Consider the following 20,052-nt stretch of genomic DNA (forward strand, 5'->3'; position numbering starts at 1 on the left):
TGCTCGAAACCCGCTTTTGGAATAACGGAAAGGAACGGATCGGGATCCGAGTGTCAGGGGGACCGTAATCCAAGAAGCTACGAGAATTTAACAGGAAGGAAGGCAGTGTGGCCCACTGGGAAATGCACAGACCTAGCCCAAGATCGAGTGTTTGCAGACTGCTGGGACTTAAGCCTGGGGATTCTCTGTGCTCGGCTTCATTACGAAAACAGTGCGGGGCGCCTGGGTGACTCAGTCTTCTAAGAGCTCTACTTCGGCCCAGCTCATGATCTCACGGTTTGTGAGTTCGAGCCCCACGTCGGGCTCTGTGCAGATAGCTCAGAGCCTGGAGCCTGCTTCAGATTCTGTGTCTCCCTCCCTCTCTGCCCCTTCCCCACTCATGCTGTTTCTCTGTATCAATAATAATTAAACAACAACAACAAAAACAGTGGAACTTGCGTCCGAGCTTCCTGGAGGATGAGGCGGGAACGGAAGTGAAGCTCCTGCCAAGTTCTCAGTTAATGTTAGTACTATTCGTAAGATTTTTCGCCCAAAAGAAATTAATCTGTATATGATGGACTGTAACGTAAATACACAAACCAAGATTTTCCCCCCATTTAATCTGCCACTGAATTATTTAAGTTGCACTTCATTAGGAATGGGAAGGCCATGGAGAGAGGCCAGGATGCTTTTGACCAAATTTTCCATCATCTGTCGCCTCGCCTGATGAGTAGCACTTCCAATGTGAGGTGTCAGAGTGATGTTCTTCAACGTCAGTAAAGGATGATCTCTGAAATGTAGATTAATTGATGAAGACTATTCAGCATTGGTTTTTAAAAAAATTTTTTACTACATTTATTTTTGAGAGACAGAGAGAGACAGAGTGTGAAGAGGGGAGGGACAGAGAGAGAGGGAGACACAGAATCCGAAGCAGGCTCCAGGCTCTGAGCTGTCAGCATAGAGCCCGATGTGGTCTGGAAACCACTAATCGTGAGGTCATGACCTGAGCTGAAGTCGGAAGCTCAACTGAGTCACCCAGGCGGCCCCTATTCAGCATTGTTTGCTCCAATTTCATATTCTGGGTTTCTGTCCCCACGCTGAGAAGGGTAAGCTATGGGTGGCCTTCTGGCACATTCTAAATTATACCTAGGTATGATCACCACTCATCTAACCCCACTATGGGGAGTCTGGCATTTTTTGGGTGTAAAAATGCCCTAACTGCACCCAGGCCATTAGCAGACAATGGCACAACACATGTGGTGATTAAACAACATGGGTCCACAAAAATGAAAAGGGCCTTTGGGGACATTGGTGCTAGTCTAGGCATCATGGGACAAGCTGAATGTGCTTTTAGTGAGTGGTGGCATTCAGAGGGAAAATATTTATGGCCTAGAATTAGATTAGAGGGAGTTCTCTCCCAGGAAGAAGGGAGAGCATGAGAGTCATCCTGGGAAAATAAGGAAGTGTTAGTGAAGTGGTCCGGCAGACCGAAACGACAGAAAACACTAGAAACCGGTATGATGAAAGGGCAGTCACGTGCCCAAAGAGGGTCTCTTGACTATTTTAATACAAAGGCCAAAGCAAACAGGCAGCAATAACCCTCAATCCAGCTGAGGCTCAAGGGGCACACCTCTGGGTCTTACGGACCCCCAAACCTGTGGAAATTCTCTGGGGGTGCTTGTAATTCATATCAGCACTTTGTCCTTGGCCCCAAAATTGATGGAAATTAAGACCGAGCCTATAATACAGTTAGCAAGGATAGGAGCTATTCCAAAAAACAGTTCTGTCCTCCTGATAGGAAGGAGGCGGGCCCAACTACATAACAGCACATAGTGGAATCCAGTCTCAGAATGAAACTGTGAATTGAGACAGAGTGACTGGTTTTGTCTCAGCTGACTTGGAACTCAGAAATAACTGACTCATGGCCAGTTGTAACAACTCCTGTCCATAATATGGGTGTATAGGTAAGAGCCAACTCTGTTGAGAAGGCAGAGCAAAAACTGAACTGTACCGTGACAACGTTGCAATATGGTGTGTCACTGGCACTGTTAAGATTCAACCACCTTAGGCCGCCTGGGGGCTTGTGGAAATGTAAAATGGTCGGGGCGCCTGGGTGGCTCAGTCGGTTAAGCGTCCGACTTCGGCTCAGGTCATGATCTCACAGTCTGTGGGTTTGAGCCCTGCGTCGGGCTCTGTGCTGACAGCTCAGAACCTGGAGCCTGCTTCGGATTCTTTGTCTCCCTCTTTCTCTGCTTCTCCTCAGTTCACTCTCTGTCTGTCTCTCATAATAAAATAAAGACATAAAAAAAAAAAGGTTCAACCACCGCATGTAAATAAGTCACATGATAATACTGATAAACTTAAGCTATACCTCCCATATTTGCCTTGTGACTTGTTAATGAAGCTAATAAAAAGCTCATCTTAGACTAGCCAACAGGTGAGCACTAGACTTATAGCTTTCTAAGTTGACAACACTCTAAAATGCTCAAGCTTCTTAATTTACATTGAAAAAAAGTTTTGTTCTACATTAGTGATTCTCAAACATTTGGTCTCAGGACCTCTTTACACTCTTAAGCTTGAGAACCACAAAGAACATTTGTTTTTGTGGGTTGTATCTATCAAAATTTACTGTGTTAGAGATTAAAACTAGCAAAAACTGTAATGCAATAACCTAGAAGCACACATTTCATCAGTTGTCAGTGATCATCACATGTTAGAGTCTGCTGATTCAGTATGCTGTACTGAAATGTAAGTGAAAAGGTAAATAGCATCTTACAGTATTGTGAAAATAATTTTGACTTCACAGACCCCTTTAACGGGTCTCCAGGCCACGCTTTGAGAACAGCTGTTTTAGATAAACTATTGCTTTTCTCAGAAACGTAAGTTCTATGGTCAATCTTGATAAACTTAGATATTAAATTTGGTTGTAATGGCAAACATTCAGACAGTAATTTGTTTACTACACAAATCAAAGCTGGAGGAATTCAACCTGGGAATCGCTAGGTTAATGAATGACAGCATTAAGATTCAAAATAAATGACAGAATCAAGACTGTAGCCCTAACAGGCTGGATCAGTGGGTCAAAACACACAAACAGATGACATGCAGTAGAAATAAGTATAAAATTCCACACATAAAGAACAATTTTGGGAACAACTTAAGTTTTTGCTGACTAAAAACGCAATAAACTAAGGGTATATTAAGGTGGCTAATGCAACTTCTGAGCAAGTTTTCTGCGTGGTCAGGCTACAATGCGGACACCGTGCTCGGTTCCGGAGAGCACATTTTCAAAGGCCCTTTAAAATTGCAGTGCTAGGGGCACCTGGGTGGCTCAGTCGGTTAAGCCTCCGACTGCAGCTCAGGTCAGATCTCACATTCGTGGGTTCGAGCCCCGTGTCAGGCTCTGTGCTGACAGCTAGCTCAGAGCCTGGAGCCTGCTTTGGATTCTGTGTCTCCTTCTCTCTCTGCCCCTCCCCCTTTCATGCTCTGTCTCTCTCTGTATAAAAAATAAATAAAACATCTAAAAAATAAATAAAAAAATAAAACTGCAGTGCTAGAAGGCAACAATAATGACTGGGTGTCTGGAAATGCTCTCCTTTAGGCTGTGGTTGAAGGATGTTTGGGGGGAATAAAAGTAAGATGAAACAGAGGCACCGGGGGGGCTCAGTAGGTTAGGCATCCAACTTCAGCTCAGGTCACAATCTCAGTTTGTGGGTTTGAGCCCTGCATCGGGCTCTGTGCTGACAACCTGGAGCCTGCTTCAGATTCTGTGTCTCCCTCTCTCTCTGCCCCTCCCCTCCCTTGCTCACACTCTGTCTCTCTCTCAAAAATAAATGTTTTAAAAAAAAATTTTTTTTTTTTTGCAAAAGCAAAGGACTTTATTACGGGCGTAAGCTAGGGCTCACAGACTCCACCAACCCACTGGCCACGTGGGGAGAGAGAGCCTAAAAAAAAATTTTTTAAGGAAGATGAAACATAGTGGTTGTCTTAAAATACAAGGTTTGTAAAAGAGGAGAATGATCAGGGTCAAACCAGAGTCCCTGGGTGGGGGAGGACTATTTTGGTCTGATATGAGCAGGAGTATTCCGTAGAGTCTCCATCCACGGGAACTGCTGCCCGAGGGCCTGGCGCCCCCTGTCCATGGAGGTGTTGAAACAGACATCTGATCATCTGCAGACCTGGACAGGTCACCAGAGCCCTCTCAGGCCCCTGCACGGCCAAGGCTCTAACACAGGTCTGTGACAACACATCTGCAAAAGCCCAAAGCAGCAACTCTTTGGGGCGCCTGGGTGGCTCAGTCGGTTGGGTGTTCAACTTTGGCTCAGGTCATGATCTTGCGGTTTGTGGGTTCGAGCTCCGCATTGGGCTCTGTGCTGACAGCTCGGAGGCCAAATCCTGCTTTGTATTCTCTCTCTCTCTCTCTCTCTCTCTCTCAGCTCCTACCCTGTTCATGCTCTGTATGCCTCTCTCTCTCAAAAATAAATAAACATAAAAAAAAATTTCAAAGCAGCGACTGTTTGAGGACTGCCCTACGTGCACCAGGAGGGATGACCGCTGGGACCGCTCTATGGGGACCAGGAGGAATGTGGATTCCGTCCGGCTTTCCTACCTGGGTAGGGGCTCCGGGTCCGTCACATCCAGTGCTGCTCCGCTAAGAGCCCCAGTCTGAAGAGCCTGCACCAGGGCATCCTGATCAACTAGTAGACCTGAATCAAGGAGACAATTTCTCTGCAGTCACTCCCATCAGGAGTACATGCGAAAGGCGCTTCGGTCACACTAACTACTATTCCAAACACATCCTGACCCCGTCACAGGTCTGACACAGAGCACGTGAGTGTCATTCTGCCAGTTTATCACTCGACGCCGTGAGCCCACCACGTGCCAGGCAGTGCACTCAGCCCGTCACAGAGGCCATCTCACTGGTTCTCCCCTAACCACGCAAAGTCCGGATCTGTTTTACACATGAGAGAACTGAGGCCCATAGGTTACAAACTCACCCAAGGTCACAGAGCTTCTAACATATCAACCCAGATCTGAGCCCAGGTTTGTCTGACCTCAAGCCTGGGCCCGTCTCCCAGGACCACCGCAGAGTTTAGGCTGAGGACACGGCCCCCAGACAGCGGTGTGAACCAGACACCTGTATATACACATGAAAAAACTACGCCATAAGCACAATCCGTAACTGTCATTTCAAATACAGAACAGCAGGGCGTGTTGCAGGAGAAGCTGAGGAGAAAGCCCTTTCCTTCAAGCAGAGCCCTGAAAGGGGCCCAAGGACCAAGGGAGCCTCATTTCTGCTGACCAACCATGAGCAGCCAGCCCACTGGTGGGGACACAGCCCTGATACGCTGATGCTGCTGTGGGAGAAGCCTAGGATCCCGGGATTCCTTCTCCAGGATCTTTAGTATGCTCACCAGTCTCCGACATTCTTAAAGGACTGATCCTTCCTGCTCCCCCAGACGATCTGAATTTTCAGACAACTCTGAAGCACATTACCTCAGCCCCATGAGGTTTTTTGGTCTCCGCCAACTGTTTTAGAATTCCTGGACCCATTTCCAAAGTGGGGTAGTTCTCGGGACCCCTGCAGGGTGCCTGCGGAACCTGACACCGTCCACCCCCACCCGGAGGCAACATCAGGCCCTGCAGAGGAAGGGCTCAGTCCCATAAGACGCCCCTCACCCCTGACTTCAGACACCAGGCAGGCTGGTGCAGGCTGTCACCTGTGCTTCTGACTGACTGGCTGCACATTGGTGGTCCCGGCAGTTTGCTACAGCGGCTCACAGAACTCAGGGGGACACTGTACTTATGTTGAGCAGTTCCTTAAAAGATACGCCAGAGGCTAAGATTCAACCGCCAGAGGAAGAGATGCATAGGGACCAGTCTGGGGAGAGGCGTGGGGCTTCCACGCCGCCTCCCGACAGCCCATCTTCCCAGTCTGCACGTGTTCACGGTCCAGAAGCTTCTGAACCCGGTCTTGTGGGATTTTTATGGAGGCTTCTATGCGTAGCCATGATCGATTAAATCCTTGGCCATTGGCTGATTCGGTCTCCAGCCCCTCAGGGCCCTCTCCACAGAAGTGGGGGTGGGTGCTGGAAGTTCCAACCCTCGGATCACCTGCTTGGTCATCCTGGCAACAGCCCTGCCCTTGAATGGGGTCCAGAAGTCTTGATTAACCAAAGACACCTTTACCACTCTCTACACTTAGGACATTTGGGGGGTGAGGGGGAGAGCCAGGAACAATGGATGAAAACTACAACTGAATGATAAAATACGTATTTCTTACAAATTACAATACCTCACGTGGCAAGCATTGTTTTCCTTGTTTACAGATGACACGCAGGTGGCTGTTGGTAGCCATATGCCCTCTGGCCCCCAACCCCACAAAGGTGAATGGCCTGGATGTCTGATGTCAGCACTGACCCTCTATTCTTTTTTTTTTAATATTTAAAAAATGTTTTATTTATTTTTGAGAGACAGAAAGAGTATGAGCAGGGGAGGGGCACATAGAGAGGGAGGCACTGAATCTGAAGCAGCTCCAGGCTCCAAGCTGTCAGCACAGAGCCTGACCCAGATCTCACGAACTGTGAGATCATGACCTGAGCTGAAGTCGGACGCTTAACCGACTGAGCCGCCCACACGCTTCTCTGACCCTCTATTCTTTATCGATGCCACACCAACCCACAATAGCTGGTGTCAGCACAGGGCCAACTACCTCTTGTCTGTAAACACAAAGCACTACAGAAATGCCAAATAACCAGACTAACACTAAGTTATTTATTTTTTAAGGTGAAGGCTCTGAGGGGCACCTGAGTGGATCAGTTGGTTAAACGTCCAACTCTTGATTTAGGCTCAGGTGATGACTTCTCTGTTCCTGAGTTTGAGCCCCGAGTCAGGCTCTGTGTGGAGCGTGTTTGTGATATTCTCTCTGTTCCTCCCCTGCTTATGCTCTCTCTCTCTCTCAAAATAAACAAACTTTAAAAAAAGTGAAGGGGTAGCTGAGTGATTCAGTCGGTTAAGTGCCTGACTTGATTTTGTCTCAGGTTCGTGAGTTCAAGCCCCACACTTGGCTTCATGCTGACAGTGCAGAGCCTGGTTGGGATTCTCTCCCTCCCTCTCTCTCTCTGCCACTCCCCTACTTGCTGTTTGTCTCTCTGTCTCAAAATAAATAAACTTAAAAAAAATTTTTAGGGGGGACTGGGTGGCTCAGTCAGTTAAGTGTCCGACTTCAGCTCAGGTCAAGATCTCATGGTTCATGGGTTCAAGCCCTGCGTCGGGATCTGTGCTGAATACTTGCTCAGAGCCTGGAGCCTGCTTCGGATTCTGTGTCTCCTTCTCTCTCTGCCCCTCCCCCATTCATACTCTGTCTCACTCCATCGCTCAAAAAAATAAATAAATGTAGAAAAAAATTTTTTTTCAAAGTGAAGGCTCATAAAATTTATCCCCATAAATTTTGCTTCATTACACCTAGAAGACCAAACTGTGATGGCTCTACCCCAAAGTAGATGCCCTAATTGGGCTGTGAAAACCCCATATTGTACTATTTTCATCCTTTTTATTACTAATTTGAGGTTTGAAATGATGTAGAAACAAAATTCAGAAATATTTTTAACAGAAAGCTCCCTGGGGCACCTGGGTGGCTCAGTCAGTTGAGCGTCCGGCTTCGGCTCAGGTCATTATCTCACGGTTGGTGAGTTCGGGCCCCGCATCGGGCTCTGTGCTGACCGCTAGCTCAGAGCCTGGAGGCCGCTTCAGATTCTGTATCTCCCGCTCTCTCTGACCCTCCCCTGCTTGCACTGTTTATGTCTCTCAAAAATAAATAAAAACCATTAAAAAATTTAAACAGAAAGCTCCCTTGAGCTCATCAGCCACCAGAACTCACGGCCTCTCTGGACCCCGCAGCTGCCCAGGAGAAAGAGGTGCCGGTCCAGCCAGGGCTGACTTGCAGCCCCGCAGCCCCCTGCACAGACCGGGGCGGCCGGTACCTCTGCCGATGTTGACAAGAACCGCGGTGGGCTTCATCAGACTCAGCTCCCTCGTCCCAATCAGCCTCTGGGTCTGGGGCGTCAGGCTCACGGCCAACAGCACAAAGTCCGATCGCTGAAGCAGGTCATCCAGATGCTCACAGTAAGTGGCCCCAATAGCCTCCTCCTCCTCTGATTTCCTAGGAAGGGGACAAGGAAGAAAAACCGTGTTCTCCGGTCAGGAATTCATCATGGCACCTTGGGAAGGAGTTTCAGAGGGGAGCCCAAGGCTGGGCCTGTTGCCGCCGTGTCTAGGACCCCCCTCTGCCATGGAAACACTGGGGGCCCCTCGGGGCCTCTGGAGAGAGGCATCGCGGTCTGCAGAATTGCACCCCTCACTGAGGCTCCTGGAGGCCGGGAGCTTCATGTCATCTGAGCCACCAGAGATGGTGCGAGCCTGACTGTGCATCCGAGGAGCCCTCGGAGAGGACAGAACATTACGAGCAGGAAGCGGGTCCCACTCCAAGTAAGAGCAGGAGTGTGTACTTCTGTGACCACAGAGCAACACTGAACGGGGCAGACACATCACAATCTCTAGAAAACAAACAAAACAGAGGGTCTGGGAGTGCTGCCTATCAGATGGAAGGCAAGGACCCCACGGTGCGGTGCAGACAGGATTTACTTAACTCCTGCTCTGGCCGTGCTGCACGGCTGACCACTCAACAGAAATTCCAGGGTCCTGGAGGTTGCAGCATCCGCAGTGACTGCCGCCACTACACAAATACGGAATACAAAACACATGGTCTGGTCAGTGGACAGCCCAGAGGGAGGGTGGATACAATGCGCACACCACACACCTTGTCCTGGGGGAACCCTGGTCACAAGGAAAGTTGTCACATCTACCTCAGCCCCTCCCCTGCCCTTGGTGCAAACAGTGATTGAAAAACGGGCCTAGTTCTGACACAGTCTCTCAGCTCACCGTAAGTCCGAATGGCTCCCAGCCGGAAACGCATTCCCTGTGCAGTGGGAAGCCACTAAAGGTTGTAAACAATGGCCATCATCTGGCTGGTTTGCAAGGAAGGCAGGAGGTTTGGGCGTAGATGTGAGCAGCCTCTTAGGAGAATATGTATTTCGGGTGAGAAAGGACGGGGCCTGAGCCCAGTGGCATCGGTGAGGTGAGAGAGAACAGCAGGTTTGGAGGCCATTTGGAGACAATCAGTACCTGGATGCTGGGCTGACGGAGGAAGTAGACAGTAAAGGAACCATATTGCTCAGTGGGTGTGGAAAGCTTCCTTGAAAAAAAACTACTTTAGGGATGCCTGGGGGGCTCAGTCGGTTAAGCATCCGGCTTTGGCTCAGGTCATGATCTCACGGTTCGTGGGTTCAAGCCCTGCGTCAGGCTCTATGCCGACAGCTAGCTCAGAGCCTGGAGCCTGCTTCAGATTCTGTATCTCTCTCTCTCTCTCTGACTCTCCCCTGCTTGCACTGTTTCTCTCTGTCTCTCAAAAATAAATAAAAAACATTAAAAAAAGAAAGAAAATGGGTTTTCATTTAAAAAAAACACCACTTTTGAAATAAAAAAAAATACAGTTGTCAGTTAAAATCTCTTTTTTGGTAAAAATTTTCAATAAAAAGTCACAGCCACATGCCTAGGTAATCATAAAAATACCAAAATCCCTTTCTTGACCATTATCATACTTTGTGGTGAGAAAGAGGAGACTTATGATAAACAGATAGATACATCCAGGCCATATGTAAGGCAGTGATGGTGCACATTCTGCTCAGTTAATTGTAAGTCCATTTTCTGAATACTTACCTGCGTTTCCTGTTGTGATACAGAATCTTCATTTCGAACGCTCTGGCCCTCTGAGCAATCTTGTAGCCGATGCTGCCCAGGCCGATGATCCCCAAAGTGGCCCCCGTCACTTCTTGGCCCATCCAGTTTGTAGAAAAGTTCTCTGTATCTGGTGCAGTAGCCAACCTATGACCTAAAATATACAAGAGACAGAGTGGGCGTGGCTGATGCACCAGACACAGAACACCCACAACCTTCCTGGGCCAGAGCAACGAGTTAGAGGGTGCCTGCACCCGACACAGACCTGTGCATTTCTGACAGAAGGGTTCTGCGAGGGGTGAAGGAAAGGGACAGATGGCAGTCTCCCCATAACAAAACCAGAGCTTCCTGGGCAAAGCTCTGAAATACCAACTTCTTTTATAGTATGGAGGACTTTTGGTTAGAACTTGTTGGTGTTGGTACGTTTGTGTGTGTGCATGTACATGACCCTGCAACCAGAATCGGAACCAGAGCCTGCTTCCTGCTTCCTCTTTCCTCAAGCCCTTCGTCAAAGCTTCTTTGCTCAGAGCTCCATCGGGAGGACTGGGGCAGATAGATGGTGCTACCCTGCCTTTCCTGGGCATATTCCCAGAGACGTTCCCTGTGTGGAGAGGTCAGATTCTGCCTATTCGCTGGCAGACTTTTACCCAAGAGTAGCATGCTGACTGACCCCAAGGGCATTTCCATAGCGATGCTGAAATTACTGCCTGTTATGTGAATGAGTGGAATTTGGTGGGGGAGAAAATGGCCAACATGTGCTGGGAGCTGGGCTTGGGCACTGAGTAGGCTGCAAACAACTGAAAGCAGCTCCAGATCACAAGTGCAACAAAGTCCTAGAAGTAATCAGCACCCAGGAAAGACTTTTCTTTGAAGATAAAACAATATTAGCATCTGCGTGAAGTGTCTGTCACCTGCTATCTTTGTAAACCCAGCATCTCCAAGCACTATGTACCTTCCACGAGTCTGCGAGCTGCCGCCAGCAGTAAGGCCATTGCCATGTCTGCTGTGGGGCTGGAAACAGCCTGTGGGGTGTTGGCCACCTTCACACCAAAGCTGGCAATGAGGTTCAGGTCCAGGTGATCTAGACCTGCGCCTGCACTGGCAATGATCTTCAAGGAGGGCAGACTCTGCAGGAGCTCCTGGGTAACAGGTGGCTTCCCGCCCCAGATATATACAGCTTGGATCTTTGGACCAAATTGTTTGTTATTTTCCAAAAATTCTTGCATCGTAATGAGATTAAAGTGTTTCTGCAGATCTTCAATGTGATCTTCACATATACCATGAGGCCCTTCCAATCCGGACACCAAAACGCCAGGCAAGTCCTGATCCCCCATGGCCTGCCGGAAGATAAGCACAATTCTGCTGTCAAAGATCGTCTTTAAGAGACAATAGATAGGATCCTCTGTTGCTCTTTGAAGGTTCTGAGCACCCAGTTTCCAGGGTCCCCCACCCACACCTCCAAGCAGTTCTCAGGATCCCAGCAGCATGTCCCAGAATTCAATTCAATTCTGACACTAGCTACCCAGAGACACCATAGATCCTACAGGGTAAGGACTCAGTCCTGTAAGGACTCCGTGTCCCCTTCAGACTAGTCACAGGGACCTGTGCCTCTGACCACCTGACTGCAGACTGGTGCTTCCAACGACCTCCTCCTCCGATTCTGTTAACTCGCTGGAGCCGCTCACAGAACTCCAGGGAACGTTCCGTCTGCTTACCGGTTCCCCCACAGATACAAGGGCATGAATCAGCGCGCAGAGGGAAGAGATCTACAGGGCGAGGGCCCAAACAGTCGGGTTTCTGTCCTCACGGAGCTCGGGGCCCAGCTCGTTGGCACACGGAAAGGTTCTGCTCCCCTAAATGTGGAAGGACTTTCTCCAGAAAGGACCAAAAGCCTGACCTCCTGGGTTTTTATGGAGGCTTCTGTGAGTAGCCGCCATTGATGAAATGCTTGGCCATTGGCTGAATCGGCCTCCAGCCCCCCCCCCTCTCCACAGAGGTGGGGGGTGGGGCCGGAAGTTCCAACCCTCTGTTCACCTGCTTGGTCGTCCTGGCAACTGGAATTCATTTTATTTCCTGGACAAGTCCCTAAAAAACCTGACGGGCAGCAGACCCACACCTCCGAAGTTACCCATGTCTCCCTCACACCCACTGTCCTCCCTCTCCTGCCTAGGTCTTTATTTCTGCCTGAGGCTGTGATAGCAGCCTGCCGGGTGACCTCAAAACCCCCCTCCTGTTGACCACAGCCTTGTGGGCCCCCGACCCTAGTGCTTCTAGTGAAAAGAATATGCAGAAGCCATAGGAGGTCACAGCTTGGGCTCCCTTCCTCCCTCTCCAAGGGGGAGCCAGGGCCGTGCTGGGAGGCATCCAGTGCAGAGGCCCCCGTGAGTGAGCTTGGAGGCGGATCTGAGGAGGCCCTGACGGCAGCCTGGCGAGCCCTGAGGCCACAGCAGCCCTGTCCGACCCAGTTACAGTTTCATACGATCCTGGGCGAGCCCCTCCGGGATTCCTGACCCAAAACCTCGGAGGTCATAGTTTGTTTCTACAACCTCTGGAATTTAGGATAATGTATGTATGCAGCAATAACTAACAAATAAAATTGACCATTTTTTACTATGAAAGTAAAAGATACATGTTATTGTCTGCCAAATGGATTGAATAAGGTTTTGTGTTCTGTAAGGACGCAGGTCTGAACCAAACTGACTCCATGACAGGCTTCAAGTTTCCCTCTGACAGTTGGAGGCCTAAGTGTCGTTTCTCAGAATCAGTAGACAATAGAAGGGCACCCGTTGCCCAAGGCAGGAGGGACCACCCTTGTAACACCCAATCAGGAAAGGACAGCTAACACCCTTAACATTTCTAAGGGCAGGCCTAGAGATGGAGGCTATAGATAATCACCTATTGCTTAAGGCTAGTCACACCCAACTGAGGGTCCTGGGTCCTGGGGCCACTCGGTAATTGGTTAATACTCTAAATGTTGTGATTGGATCATGGTACCTGTGTCACAATTTCCTGTAACTCCCCCTTTCTAAACCCATAAAGGCCCTGCCCCCCCCCTTTGTCCAGGTCTCTCAGCACGGATCCACTGCCTTGGTGAAGTCTGTGATCCTGAGTTTATAAGCCCGTAATAATAAAGCCCTTTGCTTTTGCATGTGACTCAGTCTCCCTGGCGGTCTCTGGTTTTTGGGGATGATAATGAAATCTTGGGCATAACAGTTCCTTGTTCCTAACTAAAGGTACTTTTAACATTCTATAACTTAACTCCAAGAAGAAAATTGTATTCAGTTGTAGATGAGCTGGGCTTTGGGTTTAGACCACCGCTCTGCTGGGCTGGGCTTCTCTCTGAAACTCTTTCCTCAGACAGAAAAGGACAACACACCACGTGGCACAGCCTTGCTGGCTCCGACAGAGAGAGAGCGTGCGGAGCCTGGAGACTGGGCCTTCAGTGAGTGAGATTCACGACCGTTTCAACACAAACAACAATTTAGACATTTGCCCAAGTCTCTAAAAATGAACAAAATTACACCAAAGAGACGAAATTCTTAAAATACAGTAAAACTTCTTCAAATCCCATTTCCTTATGCCTCTTCCTCCCTTAATATTTGAGAGGTGGGGCCCCTACCCCCCAAATCATCCTCCCTCCTCGAGGTGCCAGCCTTGCTCCCCGCCTAGCTGACTTTCACCTTCTCTCCCACCCATCTCAAGGCCCATTGTGGCCCCTCCCCCCCTGCTCTCTCCATGAGCATCAAACCAGAGTCATCTGTTCTCAGTCCCCTTACACGCCACTGGCCCAGATTCTGCATGGAAGAGGCTCAGGGGGTGCCTGGGTGGCTCAGTCGATTGGGCCTCCGACTTCGGCTCAGATGAGATCTCACGTTTATGGGTTCGAGCCCCGTGTCAGGCTCTGTGCTGACAGCTAGCTCAGAGCCTGGAGCCTGCTTCTGGTTCTCTGTCTCCTTCTCTCTCTGCCCCTCCCCCTCTCATACTCTCTCTCTCTTTGTATCAAAATAAATAAAACATTAAAAAAAGTTTAATAAAAAAAAAAGAAGAGGCTCAGAAAACAGGCTGAAAAAGGAGAACCCTTCCTTCTGAGGGGTGGCTGGTACCATGGGCAGCTCTCTCCTAGGCTAGATAGAGGGACCTGAGAGGCTAAACTATGCAAAGGATTTACAGATTCCTGATGTTTGCTGGTTCAGGGTTAGCAAAGCTCCATTTGCCTCGTTAATGTGAGGGCTCCCGAGTCACCGGGTGCCAGCGAGGCCGGCAAAACTGAAAGCCAGGGCCGCAGTGCGTCTCAGCAAAAACAGGTGCTTCGAGAAGTGGCCTGTCAGGGCTGGCTAAACACTGAAAAAAGGCAGGAAGCTGGATTCATGTAAGGGAGTAAATGATGAACTAAAATCTGAAGTGGGTATACGAAACTTATCTACTTAAAGCCTAATCTGCCATTGCCTAGACCTCATAGAAATAGTAAATATTTGCCCACATTGACCTTTAGACTCTGGCAGAGACCCTGACGCTGCCTAAGTCCTCTCTGCAGGAGGCAGGCACAAACAATAATGCTGGGTTTTCCCTGCTAAATCTTAATTTTTTTTTTATTTTTAGGAGAGAGAGTGAGAGAGCAAGCACAAAGGAGAGCAGGAGAAGAGGGGCAGAGGGAGAGAGAGGAAGAGAGAGAGAATCTCAAGCGGGCTCTGTGCTGACTTGGGCCTCGATACCACAACCCTGAGGTAATACCAAGAGTTGGACGCTCAACTGACTTACCCACCCAGGTGCCTCTCTTTTTTTTAATTGTTTTTTAATGTTTATTCATTTTTGAGAGACAGAGCATGCCCCTTCTTGTGGGAGGGGCAGTGAGAGAGGGAGACAGAGTCTAAAGCAGGCTTCAGGCTCTGAGCTGTTAGCACAGAGTCTGATGCAGGGCTTGAACCCATGAACCATGAAATCATGACCTGAGCCCAAGTCAGACTGAGGCACCCAGGTACCCCCCACCCCGGTTTTTAAAGTTTGATTTATTTAAGTACTCTCATGTGGAGTTCAGACTCATGATCCCTGACATCAAGAGTCCCACACTCTTCCGACTGAGCTAGCCAGACTCCCCTTACTAGCTAAATCTTTAAGATCCGGGCAATGCAGGTCTGGATGGGTATTAGAATTCCACTTGGCCCACCTGTTCCATGTCAGGACTAAGGTCACAGCTACAACCATTTGCCAGTTTGATCCTGTCTCCTGCCCAGGTGACATCCCAGGGGCCCAATTACCTTTTAAAAAGACCCTCGGGTGCCTAGCTGACTCAGTCCGTAGAGCAGCAGAGCAGGGGACTCTGGATCTCAGATCCTCAGTTCAAGCTCCACGCTGGAAATGGAGACTACTTAAAGAAACAAACAAACAAACAAACAAAGATAAAAAGACTCCAGCCTCCTGAGGAAGTGCCTACTTGACTGTGAACACCAAAGGTCAAGGGAGGCAGCAGCCCGCCAGTGCCCAGCCCCACCCCACCCCCAGCTCCACCTTCGGCTGGCCCCGCCTTGAGTTCACAGGCCACGCCCTGAACCCCCCCTTCGCTCTGCCCCCAGGATGCTAGACCCACCCCTGAGGCAGCCGGCCTGCCTGTGGGCAGCAAAAAATGGCTTTTGTATGAGGAACTGCAGTTGAAGACTAGCAAGCTATAACAAAAACCATTGGTTAGTCTGCCAAAGAAGAATACCGAAGGTTTATTTAGAACCAAAGTCCATTAGAGAAAAGTAAGAGTGCAGTTTCCCATTAGCTGAGCTGCAGTAAAAGCAGATTTCTTGTAGGAGACGCAAAGCCCATCTTTTCTCGCTGGGGCCTATAACTGATGATTCTTTGGGTTGACATTGTTCTGTTGGGGTCTGTAATTGATAATTCTTCCTGTAATTGACCTCTGGTGGTAGGGCAGGAGAGCACCCGCTTCTGGCCTTCTCTAATATTTTAGTGACATCTCCCTTTATTAATTTTCACATTGCCTAGTCAAAAATACTATCATCTGGTGCAATGTCTGGTCTAATTATGGTTTTTTAGAATAGACTAAGTGGTACTACTAAGAACAGATCATGGATCACTTACAGTTGCCTCTTTAGGAAACACTGTTTCATCAGTGTCCTGGCATCACTTACCACCTCTACTGTGATGGGTCTTAGTTTTTACCTCCAGCCCAGATCCCTCTCTTACAGACCTCTGAAACCTAACTCTCCTTTCCTCATGTAATCCTTTCTCCCCATACATGGCAGTTTCGGTGGTTGAAAAACACATAAACCTAGTATGTTAACCTCCAGCCAAAGCCCCTTGGCAGCTCTGCTTGCTCATATGACTAAGTTCAAAATCCTGAGCACAGCCTAAGAGGCCCCATTACCTGGCTTTCCCACCTTACAAAACCCCTGTGTTCCTATCATTTCAGTTGCATATTTTCTGTCACCCCAAACTGCTAGGCTTCTGGCCCCAGACTTGTTTCCAGGGTGTCTGGGCCCAAATCTAGCCCTTCCCTTAGTCTTCATTTGTCTTGCAGGGCCCCACTTCAGTATCATATCCTAGGGAAAGCCTTTCCTGAACCCCCTGCTAACTGTTCTCACAGTACTTAGGACTCTCCACCACAGGACTTGGTCAATGGGTCCAAATTGTACATACGGTTTTCATGGAAGGCCGAGCCTTCTACTGGACTGCACTCCATGAGGGGAGGGACTTAGTCTTGTTTATTGCTTTATTTCAAGTGCTCCATGTCCTGTCTGGCATACATACATGCTCAATAAAGTTTTGTTGAATAAAGAATAAATGAAATGTAAATAAAGGAAGGAAAACTTCCCTAAACAGAACTGCCTGGAAAGTATAGACTGAAAGAGGACATTGAGTTTTACTATTTCTTTTACTTTTTAATTTTTTTAGTGCTTGTTTATTTATTTTTAATTTTTTTAATGTTTTATTTATTTTTGATACAGAGTCAGAGCATGAGAGGGGGAGGGGCAGAGAGAGGGTGACACAGAATTGGAAGCAGGCTCCAGGCTTGGAGCTTATCAGCACAGAGCCGGACGCGGGGCTCGAACCCATGTACGTAAGATAGTGATCTAAGCCGAAGTCAGAGGCTTAACCGACTGAGCCACCTAGGTGCCCCATGCTTGTTTATTTTTGAGAGAGTGTGAGCAAGGGAGGGGCAGAGAGTGGTAGACACAGAATCTGAAGCAGGCTCCAGGCTCTAAGCTGTCAGCACAGAGCCTGATACAGGGCTTGACATCATGAACTGCAAGATCATGACCTGAGCTGAAGTCAAATGCTTAACCAACTGAGCACTAAGGTGCACCAAGTTTCTATCACAAGAGCATAAAAAAGCTCTCAACATTGACTTTTGAAAAATGAATATTTCCAGTAGTCACAAAAGATTATTTTAAGTTTTATTACCTTCCAACCCACCCAGGTGATCTACCAAATGCAGCCCAGCAAGAATCCAAGTTGCCACAATCCCTGCTGTATGCAGTTGGAGTCACTTATTAAAAAAATAAGATGCTGATAAAACTGGATTTAATTTTTAATTAAATGCAGAGAGTATTTATAACACGTGTAAGTATGAAAATAGTAACAAAATGAGCCCATTAAGTGCCACCAAGCTTACTAACTGTACCACTACCATTACCACGCCTTGTTGCTCAAGAGGTATCCCCTACTTTGAATTTAATGATATACAGAGGGGGAGGAGCCAAGATGGCGGAGAGGAAGGGAGCTCTGTAAACTCCGTCTGCCCCATCTATCGAACTGAGAAGGACATTACTCTCATCTGCAAGAGTGGAAGGAGAAAATACAGACTCCAGAAAGAAGACAACCTCAAAAATGCCTGAGTGAGTGAGTGCAAACTGGGGAGATTGGGAAGTGGGCCAGCCCGAGAAGGGTAGGGGAGGTGGGAGCCCCAGCTCAACACATGGAAAGTGTGTGAAGCCCCTGAGAGACAAAGGGAAGAGAAAGAGAAACTGAACAGACTCATAGTACTGTCTCTAGAGAAGAGATAAAGAACGTTTAACCTGACACGGAGAGAAAAACTCTCATTCCATATATAACTGCAGGGCGGCGTGAATCCGAACCTGGTGGCACAAAGGAAAAAACAGACTCCACTCCTCTTACAAGATTCCAGCAGGGAGTCGGAGGCTGGAACAGAAGCCCGGAGGGCGTGCATATTGGATCCACTACAGGAGCAGGAGCTCGCACCTCATTTCCAAGCACATCTTGCCTCTCACATTGGCCACGTGAATCCTGGTGCCAACAAGGGGAAAAAATAGAACCCACCCCTATGAAATCCTGGCAGGGAGTTGGCAGCGCTGGGTGGCAGGGATGCACACTTCAGTTGCAGCTGCGGGAGCGCACACCTCATTTCTGGCAGGGTCCACCTCATTTCCGAGAGCCCCCCTACCCCCCCACCCCCGCCTCAGGCAGCAGGAGTGCGAATCCCTGGCAGGGCCAAGGGAAACTGCTCCCTCCCCCTACGAGACCCCGGCTAAGAAGCCAACCGCCAAAGTGAGTACATCTCATCTGTGATAGCATAAAAGTGCATGGACTCAGATTGTAAAGCTAGACAGGCCTGGAAAATACAGCTTGGTTCAGCTGTGGTACAAGGAGATTGGACTCATTACAGTGACCTGCAATGCTTAGTTCCAGAAGAGCTTGGGGCACCACCTTTCATCTCTCTGAAACCACAACAGGGGGGCCTCGGAGAGCAGCCCCCAAGACCTACATACACCAAACCATGCCTATTTGCAAGGGGGAGCTGCTGCTTTTTTTGTACTTATTTTTTATTATTATTACCTTTTTTACTTAAATTTTTTTTTAATTTTTACTCTTTATTTTCCTTTTTCCTTTCTCCTTTTTTTTTCTCTTGCCATCCAGATATATTCTCCCTTATCTCATCCTTATCTGACCCCTTGACTGGTTATACACTTTTAGACTGTCCTCTGTCCTTTGTTGTCTCTGCCCCCCTTTATTTTTTCTTCTCTTCTTTTCGTTTCTTTCCTCTCTCTTTTATTTTCTTCCTTTCCCACTTTTAATTTCTTTGTTTGTTTGATTTGTCTGTGCATTTGCGTGCTTATGTGTTTGTCTGTATGTTTTCCTTTTCAGGGATATCCCAAGAAACAAGCCAAAGTATGCATGACGGAGAGTCCCAAATACTGCTGAGTAGGGAAATAAATTAATCAAAGGCACAACAAGAGAAACTGAGAGACAACATTAAAAGAATATTTCCTGAAAAGACAGGCCCTGGACAGTCAATAAGCCTCCTTTAACAGAGCGATACTAATAGGTTCACAGTGCACAACGAGATTTTTTTAACTGACAAGAGGCAGAAAACTAGCCAAAATGACAAAACGAAGGAACTCTCCCCTGAAGAAACTCCAGGAAGAAGTCACAGCCACAGAACTGCTCAAAACAGATCTAAACAAGATAACTGAACAAGAATTTAAAACAATTGTCAAAAAATTAATTGCTGGGCTTGAAAAAAGCATCAGAGAAGCTACTGATAAAATGACTAGGGACTTTAAAAATAGATGTGACGAGTTTAAAAAGGCTATAAATGAAGTGAATAATAAAATGGAGGCAGCCACTTCAAGGACTGAAGAGGCAGAGAGAAGAATAGGTGTATTAGAAGATATAGTTATAGGAAAAGAGGAAGCTGGAAAAAAAAAAAAGGAGCAGAAAAGGAGAATTCGAGACCTGAGTGATACAATCAAATGGAACAACATCTGTATCAGAGGAATTCCTGAAGAGGAAGAAAGAGAGAAAGGTCCTAAAGGGATACTAGGCCAAATTATAACTTAGAATTTCCCAAATCTGGGGAAAGAAATAGACATTCAAATTCAAGAGGCACAAAGAACCCCCTAAGACGTAATTTGAATCAACCATCGGCACGACATATCATAGTGAAACTGGCAAAATATAAAGATAAAGAGAGAATTCTGAGAGCTTGGGATAAAAGGGCCCTAACATACAAAGGGAAACCTATCAGAGTGGTTACAGACCTACCTAATGAAACTTGGCAGGCCATAAAGGAATGGCAGGAAATCTTCAATGTAATGAACAGAAAAAAAACATGCAGTCAAGAATCCTTTATCCAGCAAGCCTGTCATTCAAAATAGAAGGAGAGATAAAGGTGTTCCCAAATAAACAAAAATTGAGAGAATTCATGACCACCAAACCAGCCCTACAAGAAATCCTAAGAGGAACTCTATGAGGGAAATGTTGCAAAGAACACAAGGTGCCAGAGAAGAGACACCACTATAAACATGAATTCTACGG

At 47.8% G+C, this 20,052-nt stretch overlaps 1 protein-coding gene across 4 annotated transcripts in view; it reads right to left on the reverse strand.

Moving 5' to 3' along the window:
• Positions 1 to 579: 579 nt before the first annotated feature.
• The window catches only part of LOC115277628 (probable 2-ketogluconate reductase), a 36,346-nt gene continuing 16,873 nt past the window's right edge, over positions 580 to 20,052 (reverse strand). For 2 of the 4 annotated variants that reach the window (XM_029921912.1, XM_029921911.1), the window contains exons 3-8: positions 15,030 to 15,139; positions 10,727 to 11,111; positions 9,757 to 9,928; positions 7,962 to 8,140; positions 4,589 to 4,685; positions 580 to 769 (exon numbers count right to left, since the gene is read on the reverse strand). In XM_029921912.1, coding sequence (XP_029777772.1) covers positions 613 to 769; positions 4,589 to 4,685; positions 7,962 to 8,140; positions 9,757 to 9,928; positions 10,727 to 11,108 — 987 coding nt within the window. In that variant the 5' untranslated portion in view covers positions 11,109 to 11,111; positions 15,030 to 15,139 and the 3' untranslated portion in view covers positions 580 to 612. The other 2 variants (XM_029921913.1, XM_029921914.1) reach the window with 2 other exon arrangements.

This window comes from Suricata suricatta, chromosome 14 (genome assembly GCF_006229205.1).
Source record: "Suricata suricatta isolate VVHF042 chromosome 14, meerkat_22Aug2017_6uvM2_HiC, whole genome shotgun sequence".
In the NCBI taxonomy this organism is placed as follows: Eukaryota; Metazoa; Chordata; class Mammalia; order Carnivora; family Herpestidae; genus Suricata; species Suricata suricatta.